General features: G+C 39.2%; 1 protein-coding gene across 1 annotated transcript in view; it reads left to right on the top strand.

Annotated features, from left to right (window-relative positions):
* Nucleotides 1-853, top strand: part of LOC105450315 — a 7,997-nt gene that overhangs the window by 5,133 nt on the left and 2,011 nt on the right. Inside the window, exon 4 of the mRNA XM_011690098.1 lies at nucleotides 499-650. Coding sequence (XP_011688400.1) covers nucleotides 499-650 — 152 coding nt within the window. The remainder of the gene's footprint in view (nucleotides 1-498; nucleotides 651-853) is intronic.

Below are 853 nucleotides of genomic sequence, written 5' to 3'. Positions count from 1 at the left end.
GGCTACCCTATAAAAAGGGGGCCGCGCTGAGGTGACTAGTCACTCTTCAATAAAATTTCAAAGACAAAGGGATTGCGTAATATATCTCAGTCGCTCTATAAGTTGCAAGACACGCGCGAAAATCTTGTAAATTTCTTGTTAAACTTTTAAGACTTATATTACTTGTGTACGTAAAATAAAATTGTGTTTAACTCCACCTTGCTGTAAATATATTTCCTGAACAAAAAACTAAAAGGGCAAAAGCCACCTGTTAAACCATCAAAGGGTCCAAGGCAACGCGCGCTCGTGAACAAATGCATACTCTCAATTTTAAGAACAAACTCTCAATTTTTGAGTGTACATACTCACTATTAAAGCGTAAACACTGAACTTGCAGTGTAACACTCATAATTTGAATATATACACCTAAATTTGAGAGTAACCTCATAAAAATTGGATGTTAACACTTAAATTTGAGTGTAAACTCTCAAATTTTGAGCGTTTTTTCCGTAAGGGTAGTTTGCGGATACGATGACCTGTGGCAGGCGGATGTGGTCGAGATGCGTCCTTATACGCGATTCAACAGAGGTTACCACTACATTCTCACCGTTATCGATGTGCTGAGTAAGCATGCATGGGCCGTACCTCTCAAGGCCAAGAGCGGAAGTGATGTGACTAAAGCGATCGCAGAGATAATTCGACACGATGGGAGATGCCCGAAAAATTTACAAACTGATAGGGGAAAGGAATTTTATAACGTCAACGTGCAGAATCTCTTAAAGAAACATAACATCAATCATTATTCTACATATTCAGTAATGAAGGCATCAGTCGTCGAGCGGTTCAATCGTACGTTGAAAACAGTATGTGGAAG

The sequence above is a fragment of the Wasmannia auropunctata genome, unplaced genomic scaffold, assembly GCF_000956235.1.
Source record: "Wasmannia auropunctata unplaced genomic scaffold, wasmannia.A_1.0 LD336064.1, whole genome shotgun sequence".
Lineage (NCBI taxonomy): Eukaryota > Metazoa > Arthropoda > Insecta > Hymenoptera > Formicidae > Wasmannia > Wasmannia auropunctata.
This window is presented reverse-complemented; position numbering and strand designations above follow the sequence as displayed.